Here is a 24,634-nt window from a genome sequence, read left to right as displayed (position 1 = left end):
GACCAACTAAGTTAGTTCTTGGTATGAGCTTTCGTGTGCATGCACACTTCTTCAGATACACAGGTTGCCTATCTGAAGAAGTGTGCATGCACACGAAAGCTCATACCAAGAACTAACTTAGTTGGTCTTTAAGGTGCTACTGGAAGGAATTTTTTTTGTTTTGACTATGCAGACCAACACGGCTACCTATCTGTAACAGAGTTAGGGTTTTTTTTTAAATCTAGAAAATGGAAGAGGGAAGTGTATTGATTAGATTTTTCCTGGATATGTAGAGTGTTAGTTGTTTCTTTTGTTTTACCTGTAAGATAGTGTGTGTGTGGATCCCCTTTCCCACCATACAAGCACCAGTACAGGGGCTTGACAACAAGAGTTAAGATCTAGTAATACAAGACTAGTCTTGTCTCCTGTTGCTCTCATTAGTTTAAGTGTCCACAAGGTGGCATTGTTCAGCCCTAGAAAAACTATTTACACAGGGGCCCTAAGAAATCCAGAAAATTAGAAATAATATTTCCTTTTCCTCCCCTTATTCATATTTTAAGAATGGCTTAGTGCTGGGCCATCAGTGTGTAGAAATGAAATTAGGGGTCTCTTATCTGTAAGCCATGTTGTATGAAGAATTTGATTTCTTTTCCAAAGCGCTTAGTAAATTTCTAGTGCTATGTATAAATGTGTAGACCATAAAGAAGGCTGATCGCCGAAGAATTGATGCTTTTGAATTATGGTGCTGGAGGAGACTCTTGAGAGTCCCATGGACTGCAAGAAGATCAAACCTATCCATTCTTAGGGAAATCAGCCCTGAGTGCTCACTGGGAGGACAGATCCTGAAACTGAGGCTCCAATACTTTGGCCACCTCATGAGAAGACAAGACTCCCTGGAAAAGACCCTGATGTTGGGAAATATTGAGGGCACAAGGAGAAGGGGACAACAGAGGACGAGATGGTTGGACAGTGTTCTTGAAGCTACCAGCATGAGTCTGACCAAACTATGGGAGGCAGCGGAAGACAGGAGTGCCTGGCGTGCTCTGGTCCATGGGGTCACGAAGAGTCGGACATGACTAAACGACTAAACAACAACAACAAATGTATAAATGTGAGCTATTGAGTACATGTGGACGATGCTTTGTTAGCTGGAAGAGCAGTAGGTTGCTCCACAGTATGTTCCTATTAGAAAATCTCCACAATCCTATATATGTATACCCAGAAGAGAAGTAAGACTCATTGAGTTCAATGGAACTTACTTCCATGTAAGTGAATATAGGGCTGAAATCTTAAGGTCATCTATGCTATCTCCCAGTGCACCAATAATTTATTTTAGGTCATAGATAACAATGCATGGTCTTCACTGATTCAGTATCACTGGCTCTGCTCCTTGGCATGCTGGTAGGGGCTGATGGGAATTGCAGTCCACAACATCAGGAGGGGGCCATTTGGCTACCCATGATTCAGTAGAAAAACAGAAGGGTGAGTGCTTCATAACACTGTGAGACCACATAACACCGGTCTTAAAAGACCTACATTGACTCCCAGTACGTTTCTGAGCACAATTCAAAGTGTTGGTGCTGACCTTTAAAGCCCTAAACGGCCTCGGTTCAGTATAACCTGAAGGAGCATCTCCACTCCCATAATTCTGCCCGGACACTGAGGTCCAGCGCCGAGGGCCTTCTGGTGGTTCCCTCACTGCGAGAAGCCAAGTTACAGGGAACCAGGCAGAGTCTTCTTGGTAGTGGCGCCTGTCCTGTGGAATGCCCTCCCACCAGAGGCCAGAGAGAACAACAACTACCAGACTTTTAGAAGACATCTGAAGGCAGCCCTGTTTAGGGAAGCTTTTAATGTTTGATGGATTATTGTAATTTTATTATTTTGTTGGAAGCTGTCCAGAGTGGCTGGGGAAATCCAGCCAGATGGGTAGGGTATAAATAATAATAAATTACTACTACTACCACTACTACTACTATTACTACTACTACTACTATAAACATTGCAACCCAGCAGTGTCTGTGTCTCAGCAGAATGGACACCAATGGCTGATTCCCCCTTTTCCTGCATGCCTCATATTGGACACAATGCAGTAAAAATAAAAGGGAGAATATCCAGGCACATGAAGGATGAGATCATTTTAAAAGGGTTGCATTGTATAAAAGGCCAAGTTAGAGGCTCATGGGGTAAGTGGTCTGTGACTGAGCCACTTATGGTCTCAATCAGGTAAGGCAGAGTCATATCAGCACCTTGGACAGAGCAATGTTTAAGTGTTCTGGCTGGAGCCCTTCCCATTACACTGAACTTGTGTAGGGTCCTATGGTTTGAGGGCAATGGTTCCTGCTCAGCTAAAAAGGCTCAGTAGCAATTTTTGGCCAAATCAGTCTCTCAGTCTAGCTCATCTCAAGTGGTTGTTGTGAGATGAACATTGCAAACCAGTGTGCACAGTGAAAAGTGTGACAGAAACAACAACACCCAGCAGGAACTATAGCAATGCGTTCTTGTTGCACACCAGTTGTGAATATGAAATATGAAATGGAGAGTCTTCCATTACTACAGAGAACTAAAACATATATTTATGAAATGATTTTATTTAAAGGCTAATAATTGCACAATCAGTATGCTCAGAGCTGATAGAAACCTGATTAAAGTCGCCCATGAATCAATTAATTTTGGCATTCTGAAGTGGCGGTCTGCAAGATCAACCAGAGACAATAGGTGTATCAAAAGTACCAGTGTGCTCACATCTTAATTTTCAAATGGGAATTATGAAGTCCGTCCTGAAGAAAAGAATAAACAAATAATGCCATGAATGACTAAAACAGGTGTGAAACAGCAGATTTTCTGGAAGATTTTGTCTAGACAGATTTTGTTTAGACAAAGGATGTGAAAAATCTCAGGATTTTCACATAAACTATCTTAACAGTTTGAATTTATAATGTTAAAATATTGAGGCTGCTGCACTGAGGACAGTATCCCAGGGGCCATAGGATTTTGTCTGACTCACTTTCTACTGGTGGAGAGGTTGACCTTTGGACAGGGAGATCCTCCTATGACTGACTCTCTACAGCAGTGGCAGAAAGGTCTGCTGGTGGTTCTCTGGTGTTGGAGAATGCAAAAAGAGGATGTTTTTGGGAGAGTCTGGAATAGAGCGAGGTAGGCTTTGGACTCCAAGTCCTCCCCATTTTCCTGATATGCATTCAAGAGAGAGGAAATTATGCCTGGAGGCAGCATAAGCAAGGTTTGTCGGTGTGAAAGCAAACAAAGGGCAGTCAGTCTTGGAGACTGGAACTGAAAAAGAGACACAGAAGCCTATTTTTACTTTCTGCACTGGATCAAGTTCTATGTGTTAGGAAGCCCCTCTCCTCTGGAAACCCAACAGAGGAGTCAATATGTGAGTGAATTAATCCTGAGGACCTCATGTTCACAGAAAACATAATCTACCTCCAGTGACTTGAAGTCCAAGGAAACCAAGCCAAGGGGACATGCTGGCACTCATAAGACCTCTACACACACACACACACACACACACACGTTTGTGTGAGAAAGAGAGAGAGAGAGAGAGAGAGAGAGAGAGAGAGAGAGAGAGAGAATGCGCATGTACACACATTTACACACATATATACATATATACATATACATATACCACCCAGTACATGTATTCTCCCGCCCCTTGCAGGCTAACAGCAGTTTTACGATAGGTGATTTAGATCAAGGAACAGGACAGGGAAATTGGTGACATGCTCATTCCTCTACTACCATTGGTCCAATCAAACCAACCCCAGAGGGTTTCAAGTACCTTTGGCAAGCCCACTTGACAGAAGATTCCAGGCCCAGGCAGAAGACTGAGTGTGACAACTTTTTGATCTTTGTGAAGGCAGCTACCAAGAGCTTTTCTTTTGCATTAAATGTTTTGGAACGGGTAGAATTTTGCCAATGCAGCAGGCTAAGGAGTATTTTTCCATTTTGGATTGTTTTAAATATTTCAAAGGTACCATTTCGATGGGTTTTTGCTTTGCAACACCCATTTCCCCAGAGAAATCTATACAGATTTAGAGACTGAATTCCTTTAATAAGGATGGCTAGAGTTCTTAAATAATACCTGAGCAAATGACACTGGCATCTTCATGATGACCACAGTTATGTGTGCCCCAACCTGCGTGAGAACAATGAAGTAGGGAAGTTTCATTTCCTTTGCACTGGACATTGTCCAAGAGGATGTTGCCTGAGCCTTGACCAAAACGGGCACTTCCTGGTGCCGACAGAGCTGGTCCACATTCAAGCTCTCTGCAGACCACATGTGCATGATTCAGGTTCCAAATATCATCACAGACAGTCCCCCAGGTTCTGTTGTGATATACTTCAAGACGACCTTCACACTTGGTACTTCCATCAACCAATCGCAAGGGCGTTTCTTTGGGAAATATAAAAAACCCTTTTTACAACAAGAAATTAAAACTTGACATTGCAAAACTGGTCAAGAGACAGGGATGATTTGATGACTGCACTCTATCCTTTGATAACTTACAGATTAGAATAATACAATGTTTTATCCATGACGAAGCCTGTGAAGAGCTCTCAGAAATGTCAATCAATTGCACCATCCAGGTTCCTTTTTTGGGGTTACCTTTAAAACTCTGTTCTAAAAAGCTGCATTGGCTTCCAGTTTGTTTCCAGGCCCAACTGAAGGTGTTCACATTAATTCTTAAAATCCTAAAAGAGTCTGGCCACAAAACCTGAGACAACACCTCCTTCCCTACAGACTCAACCAGGTGTTAAGATTGCCAGATGGGGCCTCTTGGTAGTTCCACTACCCTCAAAATCTTGGGGTGCTGGTTGCATAAAAGAGGGCACTGTCTCTGGTAGCCTCTGTGTTGGGGAATTCCTAGGAGTACCTGAGCAGATGACACTGGCATCTTCCTGGTGACCACAGTCATGTGTTCCCCAACCTCTGTGAGAACAGTGAAGCAGGGAAGATTCGTTTCCTGTGCACTCCACATTGTCCAGGAGGATGTTGCCTGAGCCTGGACCAAAGCGAGCATTTCCTGGTGCTGACAGAGCTGGTCCACATCCAAGCTCTCTGCAGACCACATGTGCATCATTCATGCTCCAAATATCATCGCAGACAGTCCCCCAGGCTCTATCATGATATACTTCAAGGCGACCTTCACACCTGTTTCTTCCATTAACTAATCGCAAGGGATGTTCTTTGGAATATGCAAAAAATAAATATTATATAAACAAGACAATGAAACACTGCATTGGAAAACTGGTCAACACAATGGGCACTTAGCACAACTGCATCTTGAGATCTAGTGATATGAAAATGCTTGGTGACTCAGCTGCTTTAGCAATGGTGTTTTCCAAGTGAACTTCATTGATCCATTTCTGAACAATGTTGCTGGAGGAATAATGAATTAGACACAACTGCATCTTGGGTTTTGAGGATATTAAAATGCATTAGGTATCTAAGTGGTTGTGTCCCATGCCAAACATATTCTTATGCTAAACTTCAATATTTGGAAATCATTCATTTCTATGTATATTAGCAGAGCTACAATTACATGCTGGTTTAATAATCACTCTACCTTCTCAGGTAACTCAGGTATCATTAATCTGTGAGGACACTAGTGGTCTCAGCACTACAGTTCTCAGGATATATATATATATATATATATATATATATATATATATATATATGTATATATATATATATATATATATATATATATATATATATATATGAGAGCCAGAAATGCACCAAGTGGTATTATAGTGCTTTAAATGTACAGTGCAGATGGGCCCTACATCTTAAACATTTTATACCTCAACAAGCACAAACTATGAAGGAAATTAACTTGTATTAATAACAGACTAATTCATGTTTAATTAAAACTGGAAATTGGGTGAATATTTCCTTTAATAATTTCACTATATGTTTCCCAAAGAAGTTTACAAAGATTGAAAAACTGCATTTGAGCTATTGCCAAATTAGCCTAGTCTAGAATACCTGAGCAGATCACACTGGCATCTTCACGATGGTTACAGTTACGTTTTTCCCAACCTGTATGAGAACAACGAAGCAGGGAAGATTCGCTTCCTATGCAGTGTACATTGTCCAGGAGGATGTTGCCAAAGCCTTGACCAAAATTGGCCCACATTAAACTTTAAAATCCTAAAAGTGTCTGGCCACAAAACCTGAGACAACACTTCCTTCCTTACATACTCACCCAGGTATTAAGATTGCCAGATGGGGCCTCTTGGTAGTTCCACTACCCTCAAAATCTTGGGGTGCTGGTTGCACAAAAGAGGGCACTGTCTCTGGTAGCCTCTGTGTTGGGGAATTCCTTCCTTACAGAGGTGTGCCTGTCACTGTCAATATTCAGGTTTCAGCAAGTGCCTCTTTACCCTGATTTGTATTCTCAGGACCCACCCTATTCCCTTGATTGCATTAGCGAGCTAAATTAGCCTAGCCTAGGAGTACCTGAGCAGATGACACTGGCATCTTCCTGATGACCACAGTCATGTGTTCCCCAACCTCTGTGAGAACAGTGAAGCAGGGAAGATTCGTTTCCTGTGCACTCCACATTGTCCAGGAGGATGCTGCCTGAGCCTTGACCAAAGCGAGCATTTCCTGGTGCTGACAGAGCTGGTCCACATCCAAGCTCTCTGCAGACCACATGTGCATCATTCATGCTCCAAATATCATCGCAGACAGTCCCCCAGGCTCTATCATGATATACTTCAAGGCGACCTTCACACCTGTTTCTCCCATTAACTAATCGCAAGGGATGTTCTTTGGAATATGCAAAAAATAAATATTTTATAAACAAGACAATGAAACACTGCATTGGAAAACTGGTCAACACAATGGGCACTTAGCACAACTGCATCTTGAGATCTAGTGATATGAAAATGCTTGGTGACTCAGCTGCTTTAGCAATTCTGTTTTCTGTACTTCCCTTAAATTTCTAAGTGATTTTCATAGGTCCATTTCTGAACAATGTTGCTGGAGGAATCATGAATTAGACACAATTGCATCTTGGGTTTTGATGATATTAAAATGCATTAGGTATCTAAGTGGTTATGTCCCATGACCAAGCACATTCTTATATTAAACTTCAATGTTCAGAAATCATTCATTTCTATGTATATTAACAAAGCTACAATTCCATGCTGGTTTAATAATCACTCTACCTTATCAGGTAACTCAGGGAATCATCACCTTGTGAGGACACTAGTGGTCTCAGCACTACAGTTCCCAGGATATATATATATGTGAGCCAGGCATGCAACAAGTGGTATTATAATGCTTTAAATGTACAGTGCAGATGGGCCCTACATCTTAAACGTTTTATACCGTACCAAGCACAAACTATGAAGGAAATTAAATTTTATTAAAGACAGACTAATTCATGATTAATTAATTGTGGTGGATATTTTCTTTAATAATTCCATTATATGTTTCCCAAAGAAGTTTACAAAGATTGAAAAACTGCATTTGAACTATTGGCTAGACTAGCCCAGTCTAGAATACCTGAGCAGATGACACTGGCATCTTCACGATGGTTACAGTTATGTGTTCCCCAACCTGTATGAGAACAACGAAGCAGGGAAGATTCCCTTCCTGTGCACTCCACATTGTCCAGGTGGATGTGGCCTGAGCCTTCACCAAAGTGTGCACTTCCTGGTGCCGAAAGAGCTGGTCCACAACCAATTTCACTGCAGACAACGTGTGCATGATTCAGGCTCCAAATATCATCACAGACAGTCCCCCAGCTTCTGTCATGATATACTTCAAGGCGACCTTCACACCTGTTGCTTCCATTAACTAACCTCAAGTAATGTTCTTTGGGACATACAAAAAAATAAATGTTATATAAACAAGACAAACTCTGCGTCGGAAAACTGGTCAATCCAATGGACACTAAACACAACTGGTTTTGATGATATTAAAATGCTTGGTGACTCAGCTTCCTCTAGCAATTCCATTACCCGGACTTTCCTTTAAATTTCAAGGTGAATTTCTTAAGTCCATTTCTGAACAATGTTGCTGAAAGAATCATGAATAACATAAATTACACAAATACTATGTCCCAGGGCCAAGTATAATCTTGTCTTAAACTTCAATGTTAGGCAATCAAATACCTGTTAAGTGCCACAGCCAAAAGGGACATCCCATTTTTTCTACACAAGATTGCGGTAGCCATTTTGGGCACTGCACTCTTGCACTGTGCTCCCGCCCAGAAAAAACAATTTTTCCCCAGGGTGAGAGTAAGGTGTGGGTCACATGACTCACCTGGGAGCACTTCCTGGAAGAAGCACATCCTGGTTTTTGGTGTGAAAACCTTGGGCAGTATGAAATCATTCATCTATGTATATATATATTAACAGAACTACAATTCTATGCTGGTTTAACAGTCAATCTCCCTTTCTCAGGTAACTCAGGGAATTATAGCTTTGTAAGGAGACTAGTGGTCTCAGCACTACAGTTCATAGTTTTTTTGGGGGGCGCAGGGAAACCTGAGTGCTCAAAGTGATATGATACTGCTTTAAATGTGCTGTTCAGATTGGTCCAACATCTGAAACTTTGTATACCTCACCAAACATGCACCTTGAAGGAAATAAACTTTTATTAATAATAGACCACCTAATTCAAATTTTAATTAAAACTGGAGATTGTGGTGGATATTTTCTTTAATAATTCTACTACAGTATATGTTTCCCAAAGGAGTCTACAAAGATTGGAAAACTGCATTTGATCTATTGGGAAGCTAGATTAGCCGAGCCTAGGAATACCTGAGCAGATGACACTGGCATCTTCACCATGACCACAGTTATGTGTGCCCCAACCTGCGTGAGAACACTGAAGCAGGGAAGCTTCACTTCCTGTGCACTCCACATTGTCCAGGAGGATGCTGCCCGAGCCTTGACCAAAACGGGCACTTCCTGGTGCTGACAGAGCTGGTCCACATCCAAGCTCTCTGCAGACCACATGTGCATCATTCATGCTCCAAAGATCATCACAGACAGTCCCCCAGGTTCTATCGTGATATACTTCAAGGCGACCTTCACACCTGTTGCTTCCATTAACCAACCGTAAGAGAGGTCCTTTGGGGAGAGAGAAAACTTTTCAATCTGAAGACTAAATTTTGCATTGCGAAACTGTTCAAAGCCATGGACATATTCCTTTTGGAATCTGATAGTATGAAATTACTTTGTGACCCAGCTCCTTCCCGCATTGCTGTTACTTGGGCTTAACCTCAAATTTCAAAAGGATTTTATAAAACCATTTCCAAACAAAGTTGCTGGAGGAATCATGAATTACACAAACTGCATGAGGTATCTAAGGGATTAGGTCCATCACCCTAATATAATTTTATACTAACATTCAAAATTATGAGATGTTTTATTTCTATATATTTCAAACTGTTTGGAGAAAATACATGGATCCCAACATTAAATGAATTTCTTGCTGATCCCTACAAACAAGAAATAAAACTTACTACTCAGTTGAAGACGTCTGGTAGCTGTGAAAAATGATAAAAAGTCATTTCCTTTTAGCACTGATTTTATACACACACACACACACAACCAATAATTAAGTAATTTTTACAGTTGTTGTTATTTAAGGATTTGCTACATTACTTTGGTTGCTGAGGATACTATTAGAATATGCATGATCCATATCAGTTCAATGAAATCTTCCCTGCAATCTGATTTGGTGCCTGATTTGGTCTCATTGGCCTCCAGGAATAGCTTGAGGACAACCACAATCTGGGAGGCAATGTCCACATCCCCAACCCTGCTTGCTTCTTCCATAATGGCCTATTGCCCTTCACACTGTGGTAAAAATGCCCAGCAACCCTTCTGCAGGTTTTGAGGAGATCATGGGTAGCAAAGGAAGGAGGAAACATGTCACCTAAACCCAGGGCAACCTTCACAATCAGGTGGAATATGTGGGTGATGCGGTAGATGCCCACAAATCCACTTTCATGTGCCATCTTTACCATATTCACTTCCACATCCACCAATATTTTCCTAATATTTATCGTTCTCCACATTTCCACATCAGTTTGCAATGGAAAAAAAGGAAAGTTCTTAGGAAAATTCACCACTATTTTACTGCAAATTTCTAATATGCATGCTTGTATTAAACTTTCCCTAATGCACACATTGTTGCAAAGCAACGTCCCCTAAAATAACACATTTCTGTATGCTGTGTGTGTGATTGCTAATATAGGCATTTCTATGCACACACTTATCTAAGTATATGTATTTTTGTACAAAGTACTTGGTTGGAAAATTGCACTCCACGATTTGGAGAAGCTTGAATATAAAAGGATGGTTGTTTTGGTTTGTGTAGTGTTTTGAAAAGTACAAATTAATTAAGTCAGCCTGGATAGCTTAGTTGGTTGGCGCTTGGTGCTGATAATGCCAAGGCTGTGGGTTTGATCCCCATATGGGACAGCTGCATAATTCTGCACTGCAGGGGGTTGGATCTGATGATCCTAAAGACCCCTTCCGACTCTACAATTCTATTATTCTAAATTGGCCTTTAAGGTTAGATTGAATTATTATTATTATTTATTAAATTTATATACCACCCTTCATACAAACATCTCAGGCCGGTTCACAAGATAAAAATACAAGATAAAAGCACAAATTAATAGAACAAAGACATTGAATCCCCTACCCTATGAGAAAATCAAACTGGTGCAGACTTAATCACAACATGAGATTGATAATTATTTCCTTTGCTGGATCAAGGTATGTTGAACTAATAAAGTTATCAAGAATGTGAACTTACATGGTCTTCTTGGTTCTTTATTGCCTGTAAATAACAAACATGATACACTGTTATATATAGATATAGATGATATAGATATAGATATAGATATAGATGATATAGATAGATATAGATATAGATATAGATATATAGATATAGATATTAAATGCCCTAATCTAGATCAGTCAAAACACATGGTTCTTCATCTCTAACCAAAAAGGCCTCTCCTCCTTCTGGAGGAGAGGTGTTGTGAGCGGGAGACGATTCCCACGTCACGCAGGGGGCGTTTTGCCCCCTGCCCCATTCACATGGCTGGCGCGCCACGCCCCCGGCTGGGCATCCAACCAGGGGGCTTGGTGGGGGCGTGGTTTGCTGCTCAAATGCAGCCGCGCCAGCCATCCTGCCCATTCGGTCACCTTTCGCCTTGTGTCACCCACCCACCACTCCCTTTTAGGCTTAGCTCTTCTCATGACCTGGCTATGGACCTATGGTTGGTCGCCCAGGTTGCCCAGGTGGCCTGGTAGGAATTTTTTCCAACTGGCAAATTGGCACCAGCCTTTTGGTTTTTTTCGCCTACCTCGTAGCAATCGTTACAACTTTCTTGGTATTTGGCGGTTAGGCATTGGAATGTGTTGGTGTGTTGAAGGGCAAGGTGTGGCCATCGCCTACCCCTTCAATTTTGGGTATTCCATTAAAGGAATCCGGCGGTCGTGGATCCTGTCCGATGCCTGTGTGGTGGGGGGCCATGGCACGACCCTCGGTGACATCAGGGGAGAGCTTATAGTTGTATTAGCATCAACAGGCTCCCCCGACTGGTGGTTAACCCCTCCGCAGACTCACCCCTCTCCGAGTGGGTGGAGTCAAATCTTCCGTGGTCCAATGCCTAAGCCAATACCTTCTCACATGCTGTAATCAATAAAGTTGTGGCCTTTTCTTGCCCATTAACCTTGTATACACTGTGTCCACGTGTTTTTATTCCCCCAAGCGGGGATCGGGTTCTTGAATCACAACCTTAGCTTTAAGCACATACTCCTCTGGGGAGGGGAAAGTGGAGTGTATTTAGTTCTCATCACCCTTCCCTCCCTGATGATCAGCGCAGGAAACCTTTCAGATATGGACATGCTCCCAGCAGAAAAATAACTTAGTTCTGGGACATTAGAAGAAACTGCAAATTTGCTGATACATGGATTTCATCCATGACATCACTGTGTGGGGAATGGCGGCAGTTCAATGGTAGAGCCATTGGTAGAGCTGCAGTGGTAGAGCATCTGCCTTGCTTGCAGAAAAATCTATTTCAATCTCCAGCATCTCCAGGTAGGTCAGGGCAAGTCCACTTTCAGAAACCTTGGGTTGCCACTGCAAGTCAGCATAGATCATAATGAGCTAGGTGGACCAATGGTCTGACTTGGTGTAAGGCAGCTTCCTATGTTCCTATGGACACCTGTCACTTAACCTGAGGATATTTCATTTAGATATAAGCAAGAAAAAAAATGAAAATATTGCTCTCATCTGAATCATAAATGCTAAAATTAGAAAGAAGCATTGGTTCCTTTACAACTGATCTCCAGTCATTCAGACATTAAACATACATATATGTATAAAACCATCTTTTTAAAAAGGAAAAAAGAAGAGTACACCTGTGCAGATGACACCAGCATCTTCTACATGGACACAGTTATGGATTTTCCATCCTCTGTGGGAGCACTGCTCAAGAGAAGTTTCATTTCCTCTGCACTGCACATCATCCAGGAGAATATTTCCAGAGCCTTGGCCATAACGGGCGTTTGTTGTAGCTAATAGAGCCCTGCCACACAGAGCTTGTCCGCAGACCACGTGTGCATCATTTATGTCCCAACCATCATCACAGACTGTCCCCCAACTTCCTCTGTGGTATACCTCAAGACGGCCTTCACATCTGTTGGTTCCATTGACCAGTCTCAATACAGCATCTTTGAACAATAAATTAACTTTGTTTTAGAAGCTATGCTTTCTGATCTCAAGGAGAAAAATATTTCTTATCCTTGTTGCATTTCACTGCAAGGCTCTAAGGAATCATTAAACTCTCTGGGAAAATATAGATATAAACTAAACTATTAATTTACAGTTAATTTACAGGTACTATATTAATTTTCAGAAGGGTGTGTTGCACATAGTGGGTTGGATTCCAGACTTACCTATCTTACTTGGATTGCAAAATGAAGAGAACTTAAATTAGTCATAGTTAGATTAGTTCCTATTGATTTGAATTGTATCCTTGACTAATTTTGATTAAAACCATCTCTTTTGTACAGCTCCTAAACTTGCAGACAACTCGTATTAGCGATCATTGTTAAATTTTCAGAATTAGCATCCTACTTAATTTTGAAGAAGTTAGGTGTTGGAGAGAATAGATATACAGATATATATTCTGTGGAAACTATGAAATATCATAACCCTGTTGTTGTTGTTGTTGTTTAGTCGTGTCCGACTCTTCGTGACCTCATGGACCAGAGCACGCCAGGCACTCCTGTCTTCCACTGCCTCCCGCAGTTTGGTCAAACGCATCATACACCCTAGCTATCGAATTGTTTTAGATAGGTGAATATCTTGTCTCGACTCAGTTTGCACATGGAAATAGAGTATATCCTATAATTCTGCTTCTGCTTATACTCATTGAATGGGTGCTATATCTTGAGGTGTCAGACAAATTGACTAGCTGATTGCAAGTTTGTATCTTTGAAATAAAAAGAGACATACTAAGTTCCAGAACAACCCAACTGGTGATTAGTGCAACAGTGGATTTTTTCCAGCCCCCTTCAAAGTATGCTCCTCATAACAACTGAATAACTGCTCCTCAGTGTTCAGGAGTAAGATTTCAACACAATGCAATGGGGTAGTTTATTAGAAGAGTGGTGGTTATGGAATTCTTTATTATTTTATAATGAATATGGGGGGTGCCTTTTGCGTGGTCGCGCACAGCCCCCTGGATCCCATGCGGCTCCTGGCAGTACAGGCTGGCTTCGCCCTCCCCAGGCTGGATTCCTGGAGGTCTCCGCCGACCTCAGCCAATTGCCCAATCCCGCTTGGGGAGGCGTTACCAGGGGATTGGCCAGGTAGGGGGAGGGACCACCCTGCCCACACAACAGAGGGTGGATCTTACCTGGGAATCGTCAGTTGGCTCCACATTTCTAAAATAATAAAAAATAACCTATCCAAACTTGGGATGCTAAGCAACTGATAATGTTTTGATAGACAGAATAAAAGAGACTACACTTAGATATATGTAAGATACATTAACTGGCCAATTGATACACTAATCTAAACCACACATGCTAAACAATGTGGATGTGAGAAACACTTATTCCTTTACAACTGATCACCAGTCATTCAGAAATTAAACAGACATTTAGGAATAAAATGAAAGAAGAAAAGTGCACCTGTGCAAATGACTCCAGCAATATCCTGATGGCCACAATTATGAATTTCCAAATTGTGATGGGGACAATACCCAAAAGAAGTTTCGTATCCTCCACACTGCACACCACCGAAGAGAATATTGCCAGAGCCTTGGCCAAAATGGGTGCCTTTTGTAGCTGACAGAGCCCATCCACATCCAATTTGTCTGCATACAACGTGTGCATCATTTATGTCCCAACCATAATCACAGACTGTTCCCCAATTTCCTCTGTGGTATACTTCAAGGCGACCTTCACATCTGTTGGTTCCATTGACCAGTCTCAAGGACCCGTCTTTGAACAATAAAAAGAGTATCCATTAGAAATCAGTTTCTGTTCTCAAGAATTTCATGAGGAGAAAACAGATTAGATTGCATAATAAGACTCTAATAAACAAGGCCCTTCCTATCTCTAGGAAGATATAAACTAAAGCAGTGGTGGTTAAGTCATGGTCCATGGACTGCATCCCACCCTGAAAAGACCTACTTCAATATTTTGCACAGTGTCAAAAAGGAGATCGACTGATATGCATTTTAGGAGAGAGAAAGATTGAATCTTCGTCTATTTAAGTAGATAGTACCTGGAGGACCAAAAGAGCTGATTTGAGAATGCAAGTGTCTACCCTCCAGGTTCATACTGTCTCCAAAATATATTTATTGTATTGCATCAGGAATGGAACTTCATGGATTTATTAGAGTGGATTATGAAAGGCCTCTCCTCCTTTCGGAGGGGAGGTGTTGTGAGCGGGAGATGATTCCCGTGTCATGCAGGGGGCGTTCTGCCCCCTGCCCCACTCACATGGCTGGCGCGTCAAGCCCCCTGTTGAGCACCCAACCGGGGGGCTTGGTGGGGGCATGGTTTGCTGCTCAAATGCAGCTGTGCCAGTCATTCTGCCCATTGCGCTCACCTTTTCGCCTCGAGTCACCCACCCACCACTCCTTTTAGGGCTTAGCTTTCTCTTGACCTTGCTATGGACCTATGGTTGGTCGCCCAGGTTGCCCAGGGGGCCTGGCAGGAATTTTTTCCAACTGGCAAATTGGCACCGGCCTTTTGGTTTTTTTCACCTACCTCGTAGCAATCGTCACAACTTCCTTGGTATTTGGCGGTTAGGCATTGGAATGTGTTATTGCTGTGTGGAAGGGCAAGGTGTGGTCATCACCTACCCCTTCAATTTTGGGTATTCCGTTAAAGGAATCTGGCGGTCGTGGATCCTGTCCGATGCCTGTGTGGCGGGGGGCCATGGCACGACCCTCGGTGACATCAGGGGAGAGCTTATAGTTGTATTAGCATCAACAGCCTCCACCGACTGGTGGTTAACCCCTCGTTAGACTCACCCCTCTCCGAGTGGGTGGAGTCAAATCTTCCGTGGTCCAATGCCTAAGCCAATACCTTCTCACATGCTGTAATCAATAAAGTTGTGGCCTTTTCTCACCCATTAACCTTATACACTGTGTCCAGGTGTATTTATTCCACCAAGCGGGGATTGGGTCCTCAAATCACAAGCATCATATAACCTCACTGTTGTAGCTCAGAATAATCATACTGGATCTCAGATTGATCTTCATAACCAATTTAAATGAATTGGAAGCACAGAATGAGAATTCTCAGGGCTGAACTGTGTTGGATTCTACTCCCCTACCCACATTAATGAACACATCACAAATTAAATTTCATTGTCTTCATGGATGGTTTAGGGTGACATAAATTAGTCCAAATGCTGCTCTTCTCATGCACTGCCATACCTTGTCTGCACACAGTGCTACAGCTTGACACAATGTCACTAAGCGGCATTGCTGAAATGAACTTTCACAGGTAAAACACATTTATATCCAAGAAGCAGATCTTGTGATGCTTCACAAAACCAAGTTCATGAACAAGAATTTTTAAAGCACATTTATGGAACTTTAACAGTCATGATTTTCTAGGAAATCCTAGGAAGGTTGGAAGGAATTTAAAGGCATGGTGTGGATATGGACAGTCAATAAATGAGAATTCAGGAAACAGATTCATTTAAATGTGTGTTGTGTTGATATTTGCATTCACCAGATGGCTGAAACCAAGGTTGCTGTTAGTCATGGATAGGGAACCTGTAGCCCTCCAAATGTTGTTGGACTACATCTCCCACCATCCCTGACCATTGGCTTTGCTGGCAGGGGCTGTTGAGCACTGAATTCCAGCAATATGTGGAAGGCCACAGGTTCCTGGTGTAAGTGTTCAACTCTACTAATATTAGGATTTCAACAAGCTTGCTATTGGCATTTCATCTGAAGTGTAGTTTCCAAGTAGTTCTAATGAATTAATAAAAAATTAAACTTACCGAGTTTTTCCGGTTCTCTATTACCTGTAAATAATAAATATGATACATTTTACATTGTTTCATTTAAAACAAAATAGAACTCTGATTGAAGTTTTCATGCATGTAGCAAGCAGGCCACTGCCTGGAATGAAAAAAGGACATTCTTCCTGGACTAACCTACCAAAAATAAAATGAATAACATGTATCTGATCTCTCTCTATTTAACCTGAGCATATTTCAGTCAGATATAAGTAAAGAGAATTTCTCAGACTGACACAACCTTTTAATCTAGATTACCTGTAATATGCTATCAGGAAACAGTAACTAACTTTGACTATCAGTTGTTCAGAAATTGAGTAGACTTGTAGGATTAGAAAGAACAGAAACGTCTAATGAAGAACATAACAAAGGAGTACCTGAGCAGATCACAGCAGCATCTTCTACATGGACACAGTTATGGATTTTCCATCCTCTGTGGGAGCACTGCTCAAGAGAAGTTTCATTCCCTCTGCACCTCACATCATCCAGGAGAATATTGCCAGTGCCTTGGCCAAAATAGGCACTTCCTCTTGCCGATAGAGCCAATCCACATCCAAGCTGTCTGCAGACAACCTGTGCATCATTTATGTCCCAATCATCATCGCAGACTGTCCCCCAGTTTCCTTGGTGGTAGACTTCAAGCCGGCCTTCACATCTGTTGGTTCCATTGACCAGTCTCAAGAAAGCATCTTTGAACAATACAACAACATCCTTCTAGAAGCAATATTTTCTGCTCTAAACACTTGGTTCCCCCCCCCCCAATTGTAAAGTACACACATTAAAACAAACATTAATTTCTTAAGATATGTTTCATGGTCAGAAACCAAACTGAATAAATCATGATAATTTCTGGGAAGATACATTTTAAATATTTAGAATTTCAGAGCATTCTGCTGAGCACAGTGTTTTGTACATATCCAAGCATATAACAGAAAAAATTATTCAAATAATTTGGCAAATAAGAAATAAAATGTACCTGGTTTACATATCTGATCCTATAGAAGGTGTGGATGATTTAAAAACACCCAGTTATTTAGTTATAAATTATACAAACACAGAGTTATGTCCATAAATATATAGACTGTATTCACAATGCAATTTATTCCATTTCCCAATGTTTCTCTATTAATTTCTACATTGTAAAAGCTACTTCTAGAAATTTAGCAGAAGAGAAACTTTATTTGTGTTCTAATTTTTTAAACACAGATTACAAAGAGCTTGCACAATGAAGGTTTTCTTGCTCTTTGAGTGGTTTTTAACTTAAACAAACATTAACATTCCCTTGAGAGGATCTTTTATAGCAAACTTTTATAATATGTTCTAGATATGCTCTGTTTACATTAATAGTGATGCTGATTAATTCAGACATAAAATGGATTTACATTATCAGAAAATCTAGAAAAATCAGATGATAAATATATTTTGCTTAAAGAAGACAAACCTAAGAAATCCATATCGTCTTTCAAAATAGATCATTATCATTGTGATTGTGCCCAAAGTGACATGCAATACACACACACACACACACACACGGTATATAACAAAAAATATATATATCATACAGTATCCAATGAGTATGTTTAAAACTGGCTCTGTACATGCTCAAAAATGCAATAAGAAGCCATGATTAATAGAAGAATCTGACTTTTAATAATGCCTTCTTTAAACATTAAAGGAATTGTGGAAATAAAAAATAAAATGTACCTGGCATATCAGGTCCTCTGGAAGCTGGTGATGAAAAATGACAACAAGAAAGAATGTTTATCTAGCATGAATATTCAAATAGATTCCTCTATGCTCATAGATTAAGCACACCTATCTGCATTTTTCTTACTAGAATGCAGTTATATATGCTATTTCCACTAATATATGCATTTTGTGCTTAATTTTCCTTAGTATATGCATTTTCATAAACATTTCTTCATTTTTTTTTAGAAAAGTACACATTTCGAAGGAAAGCTGTGTTTTAGTTTGCATATCGTTTCAGAAAGCCCAAATTAGGTAGGTCCACCATAAAATATGAACTGAATTGAGTTTATTCCCCATTGTACCCGTAAAGCCAATATTCCCAATGGTGTGCTAAAAGTAGTGCTTGTATATACATCTGCATTTGTGTATACACTTATCTGGAAATTAGACTTCTTTGATCATAGTAAAAGGTAAAGGTAAAGGATCCCTGGATGGTTAAGTCCAGTCAAAGGCAACTATTGGGTGCGGCACTTATCTCGCTTCAGGCTGAAGGAGCCGGTGTTTGTCCACAGGCAGCTTTCCAGGTCATGCGACCAGCATGACTAAACCGCTTCTGGCACAATGGAACACCGTGACGGAAACCAGAGCCCATAGTAAACATGCATAGAATAATGTTGCCAGCCATTATATCCATGTGTTCCTCTTCATAAGAAATATCCTGCACTTATTTGCTTTCAATTCCTAATTCCACCTTTCCTTGTTGGATTTCCTAAGTATCTTCCCAACTTATTGATATTTCAGAAACAGGCAGGATTTTGACAAATCCAGAATGACCCCCACAATGCCAAAATTGAAAGCATCTTATGCGTTTTGATGGAGCTATAAATACCCATGTCATCTTTATGTGTTCCCTTGCAACAAGTTCTTCCCATCATTCACTGGCAGTTTGTAAGGTCTTACAGAGAGGGAGAACAAGAAAAAGAAAAGAGAAAGAAAGTTGATAGTTTAAGACATATTACCTGATGCACTTAGACATCTTCCATGCAACAGTAACAACAAAGTAAAGAGCACCAAGGAATCCATTTTCGCCAAATTGGCTTCTAGGTTGATTAGACATGCACCAGAATATATAGAAATAAGATCTGAAAGGGGGTGTGCCATGCAATTTGATATATTTACTTTATCTTTTGTTAGAGGAAGTAGCTTAGGTGGTTTTATGCAGGTAAGGAATTGCTTACAGTAATGGTATATTTTGTTGTTCTAAGTTTTTAAAAATTAGTTTCCTGGTCCAGAGATGCAGAATGCTTTGTTCAATTCTGGTAACCAAAATATAATAATCACTTGGGTCAAATGCAATGCAAATATTGGCAGAATGTATTGCTTTCATGAAACCTTGCTGTGGTCCTTATTGTTGTTGGCACGAGACACGAAAAATGCCTTTGATAGCGTAACGAGCCAATGGCCGTAATAAAGATCAATCCAATCCAATCCTTTGATAGACTCTGATGGGAGTTATTGTACAACACAGTGCAACTGCATCTACTATTACAATACCTATGGTTCATACATTATTATGTAGAATTCCATATCCTTTGGTTCATTGGTATTGGTTAGTGGAGAGTTTAATTTGCTGTTAAACACACTCTAATTACTGTTGCTATATACATGAAAGGACTTGCCCAGGCAGGCACATTATGTAACCAATTTTGTGGGTTAAAGCCTCAGTGCCTAGGACTTGCTCGAAAGGTCGGCGGTTCGAATCCCTGCGGCGGGGTGCGCTCCCACTGTTCGGTCCCAGCGCCTGCCAACCTAGCAGTTCGAAAGCACCTCCGGGTGCAAGTAGATAAATAGGGACCGCTTACCAGCGGGAAGGTAAACGGCGTTTCCGTGTGCGGCTCTGGCTCGCCAGAGCAGCGATGTCACGCTGGCCACGTGACCCGGAAGTGTCTCCGGACAGCGCTGGCCCCTGGCCTCTTAAGTGAGATGGGCGCACAACCCCAGAGTCTGTCAAGACTGGCCCGTACGGGCAGGGGTACCTTTACCTTTACCTTTATATACATGAAAGGACTTGCCCAGGCAGGCACATTATGTAACCAATTTTGTTGTTGTTGTTGTTTAGTCATTTAGTCGTGTCCGACTCTTCGTGACCCCATGGACTAGACCACACCAGGCATTCCTGTTTTCGCATTCAGGGCTGATTTCCTTAAGAATAGATAGGTTTGATCTTCTTGCAGTCCATGGGACTCTCAAGAGTCTCCTGCAGCACCATAATTCAAAAGCATCAATTCTTCGGCGATCAGCCTTTTTTATGGTCCAGCTCTCACTCCTGGGAAAACCATAGCTTTAACTATACAGAACTTTGTTGGCAAGGTGATGTCCCTGCTTTTTAAGATGCTGTCTAGGTTTGCCATCGCCTTTCTCCCAAGGAGCAGGCGTCTTTTAATTTTGTGACTGCTGTCACCATCTGCAGTGATCGTGGAGCCCAAGAAGGTAAAATCTCTCACTGCCTCCATTTCTTCCCCTTCTATTTGCCAGGAGGTGATGGGACCAGTGGCCATGATCTTCATTTTTTTGATGTTGACCATATTTTGCACTCTCCTCTTTCACCCTCATTAAGAGGTTATCTAATTCCTCCTCACTTTCTGCCATCAAGGTTGTGTCATCTGCATATCTGAGGTTGTTGATATTTCTTTCGGCGATCTTAATTCTGGCTTGGGATTCATCCAGCCCAGCCTTTCGCATGAGGAATTCTGCATATAAGTTAAATGAGCAGGAAGACCATATACAGCCTTGTCATACTCCTTTCCCAATTTTGAACCAATCAGTTGTTCCATATCCAGTTCTAATTGTAGCTTCTTGTCCCACATAGAGATTTCTCAGGAGACAGATGAGGTAGGAGCAAAATAGTAACAGTGTACAACAGTGGTTAGATAAAATTGGGCCAAATCTTTATTGACAACAGCAGGCAGGGTAAGGGTTGGTATGGCATTTAGTCCCAAGATCACTTCAACATTCCACAAGACCCATGTTGATGGAATGGATCCACCAGGTTTCGACCACCCCAAACCTGTTCCATGAGAGTCAGCCAGTGTTGAACCTTGCCGTGGTGCAAGCCAAGCAAAGACTCCAGGGTGCAGATTCCTGCTAAGCAAATACCTCAACACTGAACTTGGGAGCACTGTGGTTAATCCTCCCCTCAGGCCCCCTATGCCCCCCATACTATGTTAATCTTACCCAATGCCATTTCCGCCTTCATGCAAGCAACGTTCTTCACCTAACAAAGAAAGTATGCCTAACATACTTTCACTGAAGGAAAAATTAGGAAAACCGCCAGCCAAGTGCCAATCAGGTTGAGAAGGGGAAAAATACTTTCCAGCCCTGTCAACCAGTGACCCATAACTGCTCAGTGAAGGGTAACCCGAGGGTGGGAAGCTCTCAAGGCAAAATGGCCCTGAGCTCCATGAGAAACAGCCTTATACAGGCTTTTCCCTCCCATTTGCAAGAGCTCATAGGGCAGTTTCCCCCCCATGAGCCAACCACACAAACAATATACTGGGCAAAATCTTGCCCAGTATTTTGCTGCAATCTATGGAACACAGAGCCACTGGGCAAAAGTGTCTTGTGCTTACTGGGGACAGAACAAGGCATAAAAGGCACACAGGGAATCTGGATAATTACATAAGAAAAAATAAGCAAAATTCAGAGGGATATATATAAAGTAAAGTGGAATGAGTAGAATTACTATATAATTCAGTTCCCAAAACAAAAAAAAAAGTCTTGTGGCAGCTTCAAGACCAATATATTATCATCAGGTACATGAAGTGTTAGTCCAAATTGCAGGTACAGTGGCACCTTGGTTTACGAACTTAATCTGTTCTGGAAGTCCGTTCTTAAACCAAAGCTTTTTTAAACCAAGGCGTACTTTCCCATAGCAATGGGGGACTCAATTTACAAATGGAACACACTCAACAGGAAGTGGAACATGTTCTTAAACCAAGGCAAAGTTCACAAAAACCAAAACACCTACTTCCTAGTTTGCAGCGTTCTTAATCCAAGTTGTTCATAAACTAAGCTGTTCTTAAACCAAGGTACCACTGCATATGTACACATGGTTGGGGACTTCTAAACAGTGCAGCAGAAGGTCATGAAAATACAGTGAAATTGGGTAACACTTCAGAATGAATGGAATCAACTAATAATAAAAAATGGTCAAGACTATTCTACGAGTTGATCACTTGCCATTAATGAATATAAAGGGTTGTATCCAATTCAGCCCTAAGACAGGGTTCCATCTACATAAGGATTGCTGTTAGCACAATTAGCCCCCTTCTTCTTCCCCCATGTGTTCCTGAAATCTATTCTAGGGTTCCTCCAATCCTCTGGAACAGATCTGCGGAAAGATCAGGGAAAATCCCATTGCGCTCACGCTGACAAGATGAGTTTGTAGAATACCACCCTACAGGTACTGAAGAAAACAAGGTGTGAAGAGAAAGGATGCTTAGGTTTGCTTCTGTCATTGTCAAAGTTGCTTCGGACCGCAGATTATATCAGTTTCCGAAACTTGAAAGGAATTTAAAATGGATTGATTGACATTTTCATGTTGAAAAGGATCACATTGAAATTATTTGTTCCCACCAGAATTATGTGTAACAAAATTTTGTGTTGCATTTAGAAGCATAAAGCTATGCTGTGAAATTTGAACTTCTGTTACCAGGAAGAAAAGTCAAAAGAATGTACTGGAGTATTTTCTTGTGTTTGCGTTGTGAACTTTGCTTGTCAAAATTATGTTAATAGTAAAGACATATCCGAGTTGCTTTGACAGCTATTGAACTGGGGACAATAACAATATTTGGAAATTGTCTTCAGTGTGCTTACAGAGTTCAAATTCATGGCAACAAAGTGCCTCAATTGTTGTTTTACAAATTTGAATGCTGAACCCATTTATCTAGGGCAGGAAAGGACTCAGTACTAAGTGATGCAGAGCTATTAATGCGAATCTAAAGCAGTGTCTGGCTTTGGGTTTATAAACATCTGATCTAAAAACTTCATTTGCTTCTGCACTTCCAAAAATGACAGCCACAGAATGACAGAGAAAAAGACAGACAAAAAGATGATTGGATAATCTCTCTAAACCATAATAGTTAAGAATGAAGTATATCTAGCCAGATGTACTATATTTCTGATCACAAGTGGCTGGTGATGGACAACAGGGGCTGGCTACCTCCATTCAGCTTCCAAGAGCTTGTAAATGGCTAGTGTTGGAGCTCTGGTGTGGTCAAAGGAAACAACAATAACAACAACATCTTGTATTCTTATTCTGATCATGTAATCATATTCAATGTTATGCCACAAATTGGATCCTCCTATTCGAGGGTCTGTGTTGCACGCAGGCACTGATGGAGGAAGAGGAGTGCGGGGGGAGCGCACCGCCCTCGGCAGCACAATCCCATTAGGGAGCCATCGCAGCTGCCCCCCCCACTGGCGTTGGGCACCCTGCCCCCAGGACACGTGCCCCCAGCCCCGCCCCCACCTGCTCTCTGCCCCCCAGTGCAGGAGCATGAAGCTCTGCCACTGTGTGCAGGCCCAGGGCACCTCCATTACACTCATGAAGAGAAGAGGGGGATGATCCCGAGCCCGCACTGGCCCCGCGATCGCACCACTGGCCTGTTGGCCAATTAGAGAGTGGTGGTGTGATTGTGGGGGCCTTTAAAAGGCAGTGACGTGTTGTCAGGACTTCATCTGACTTCGTGCCACCAAACAGTGCACCAGTGCTTCTTCGTGGGGCTCGTGTGGCATTGGCTTATTATGATGTGGGGGAGTGGAGGGGAGGCCATCACCTGCCCCTCCAGGTACAAGGGTATTCTGTTAGAGGACTCCGTGGGTCTGGATCTTGTCCAAACTCCGCTTGAGGGGCTAGGGCCATGCCAGGACCCAACAGGAACCCCGGGGTGAGCTTCAGTTGGTCGCCATCGACAGACCTCCCAAGACCTTTTCAGACTTCCTGAAAGGCAGGCAGGAGTCAGTTATAGTTATTGCCAATGCCTAAGCCAATACCACTTACATTTCTGTAATCAATAAAGTCGTGGCCTAAATTTTGCCTATTAACCTTTCAACTAAAATTCTGTGTCAATGTGTTTTTATTATTCCTGAGGGGTGTACCTGGGCTGGGCCTTGTTGCGCAGTTAGGTTGTATCAACATGTGCACTACAACGCATCCTATGATGCCATGTAGCAGTGAACAATGTGTGCATGCATGAAAATGTCATGTGCTTGAAAAGTGCATTGGATGTGTTTTAATTTGGGTGCAGATCCACCCTGAAAGTATGGTTATGCAAACTATCAGGAAATTATGGGCCAGATGACTTTTCTGTAGTAATGACACCTACCTCGAAGAGCATCAATTCATGTTTT

General features: G+C 41.7%; 1 protein-coding gene across 1 annotated transcript; it reads right to left on the bottom strand.

Annotated features, from left to right (window-relative positions):
• Nucleotides 1-2,591: 2,591 nt before the first annotated feature.
• On the bottom strand, nt 2,592-21,467 carry LOC309370637 (scavenger receptor cysteine-rich domain-containing protein DMBT1-like; the record flags this gene model as incomplete). The annotated part of the gene is made up of 13 exons (XM_081912550.1): nt 2,592-2,756; nt 4,079-4,390; nt 4,872-5,183; nt 6,461-6,772; nt 7,514-7,825; nt 8,776-9,087; nt 9,407-9,458; nt 10,758-10,810; nt 12,403-12,714; nt 14,182-14,493; nt 16,517-16,540; nt 16,912-17,223; nt 21,458-21,467. 13 exons carry the CDS (start codon nt 21,465-21,467, stop codon nt 2,743-2,745), a joined length of 2,649 nt encoding a protein of 882 aa, XP_081768676.1. The 3' UTR covers nt 2,592-2,742.
• Between the last annotated feature and the right edge of the window lie 3,167 nt (nt 21,468-24,634).

This window comes from Podarcis melisellensis (assembly GCF_964234715.1).
Source record: "Podarcis melisellensis genome assembly, chromosome: 5".
In the NCBI taxonomy this organism is placed as follows: domain Eukaryota; kingdom Metazoa; phylum Chordata; class Lepidosauria; order Squamata; family Lacertidae; genus Podarcis; species Podarcis melisellensis.
This window is presented reverse-complemented; position numbering and strand designations above follow the sequence as displayed.